Genomic DNA, 1,983 nt, shown 5'->3' with positions numbered 1-1,983 from the left:
TTATAGAGGCGGAGGTTGCGGTGAGCTGAGATCGTGCCATTGCACTCCAGCCTGGGTAACAAGAGCGAAACTCCGTCTCAAAAAAAAAAAAAAAAAAAGAATGATGTGCATGTAGAGAGAGTGTGTCTGGTGTGCTGAATGTGCCACGTTGGGCTTTCTGTGGCCTCAGCCATGCTAGGGGTAGTGGCTGTCAGAAGGACTCACAGCCACAGCATAGATACCTATTTGTTCACCTAATTAGCTGTACCCTGTGACCAGGGTGCTTCATATTAGTTGAGGATCTTGAGAAGAGGATGTGCAAGAGTGGTGTGTGGGAGAGATTGACTGTGATACCTCAGCCTACAGGGGGTTTGTAGTTTAATCTCTCAACATTATAACAGGGCACAGTGACTTTTGAAGACGTGGCTGTGAAATTTACCTGGGAGGAATGGAATCTCCTTAGTGAGGCTCAGAGATGTCTGTACCGTGATGTGATGCTGGAGAACCTGGCACTTACATCCTCCCTGGGTAAGTTGCCCACACTCACCCTTGTGACCTGAGCTAGTCTCTGTATTTCCCCTCTTTTTCTTTTGGCAAGATAAATCATGTCAGGAGCATGGACACAGCTTCCTACCTCGGTTCTCTGGGTAAGTTCGTGGTTGTTAGGACTGAGGTGTGCATATTGGCGTCGCTATTCTTGGAGCAGCCCAACACTTGCTTCACTGCAGGCTCTCAGAGAAGAATTCAAGGTCAAAAGTCTTACAGGCACCTTAATGCAGGCTACCTTGTTTGTCCTGTGGATGTATGGGTGACTTCATCCACATTTAGGTTCTAATGTATGCAGGATCTAATTCATTTCTCTGCCTGCTATTTCTTCACACCTCCCTGTGCAGGAATTGTCTTCATTGACATTGTCACTGCCTATGTAGAATATAGACTGTTCTTGAAATACCCTTCTTAGAAATTCTCTTTGCAGGCCAGGCACGGTGGCTCACTTGAGGCCAGGAGATAGAGACCAGCTTGGCCAACATGGTGAAACCCCGTCTCTGCTGAAAATGTAAAAATTAGCCAGATGTGGTAGCACACACTTGTAATCCTGGCTACTTGGGAGACTGAGATGGGAGGATTGCTTGGACCCGGGAGGCAGAGGTTGCAGCGAGCTGAGATTGTGCCACTGCACTCCAGCCTGAGCAACACAGCAAAACTTCATCTCAAGAAAAAAAATTCTTTTTGTAATATTTAGTTTCCTCTCAGCTGTCACATGCTGAGTTGTTGGCTGTTTCCTTGTTCTGTCTTTCCTTTTGTTCTTACATCATGTATTTCCCATATACTTGGTTATCTTGGTGATGGGATAGTCTTCTGTGGTCAGAAGATGCAGATGAATCCGACCTCAGCATAATGGGTTCTGAGGGAACCAGTCCCTGAAGAATAGCATCTTGGGACAGTGGGACATGTCAGGGTTTTATTCAAATCAGGCCAGAAACATATTCTATTTCAGTAGTATTTTTGTGGCCAGACAAGCAGGCACACATGATTTCTGTATCGTCTTTTCTCCTTCATTCTTGGGATTTAAAAAAAAATTTTTTTTAATTTTTTTGGGATAGTCTAATTCTGTCACCCAAGCTTGGAGTACAGTGGCTTGATCTCATCTCATTGCAAACTCTGCCTCCCAGGCTGAAGAGATTCTCCTGCCTTAGCCTCCTGATAGGCTGGGAATACAGGCGTGTGCCACCATGTCCAGCTAATTTTTTTTTGTTGTTGTTGTTGACAGAGTCTCGCTCTGTCGCCCAGGCTGGAGTGTAGTGGTGCAATCTTGGCCCACTGCAACCTCTGCCTACCGGGTTCAAAGGATTTTTCTGCCTCAGCCTCCCCAGTAGCTGAGAATACAGGTGCCTCACTATGCCTGCCTAATTTTTTGTATTTTTAGTAGAGACCAAGTTTTTTTTTTTTTTTTTTTTTTTTTTTTTTTTTTTTTTTTTTTTTTTTTTTTTTTTTTTTTTTTTT

At 44.3% G+C, this 1,983-nt stretch overlaps 1 protein-coding gene across 1 annotated transcript in view; it reads left to right on the top strand.

Moving 5' to 3' along the window:
• LOC108289918 (zinc finger protein 418-like) overlaps nucleotides 1–1,983 on the top strand; it is a 13,741-nt gene that overhangs the window by 6,590 nt on the left and 5,168 nt on the right. Inside the window, exon 2 of the mRNA XM_037731693.1 lies at nucleotides 381–507. Coding sequence (XP_037587621.1) covers nucleotides 381–507 — 127 coding nt within the window. The remainder of the gene's footprint in view (nucleotides 1–380; nucleotides 508–1,983) is intronic.

This window comes from Cebus imitator, unplaced genomic scaffold (assembly GCF_001604975.1).
Source record: "Cebus imitator isolate Cc_AM_T3 unplaced genomic scaffold, Cebus_imitator-1.0 Scaffold417, whole genome shotgun sequence".
NCBI lineage: Eukaryota > Metazoa > Chordata > Mammalia > Primates > Cebidae > Cebus > Cebus imitator.
The sequence above is the reverse complement of the archived record's forward strand: the minus strand, read 5'-3'. Positions and strand labels throughout refer to the sequence as shown.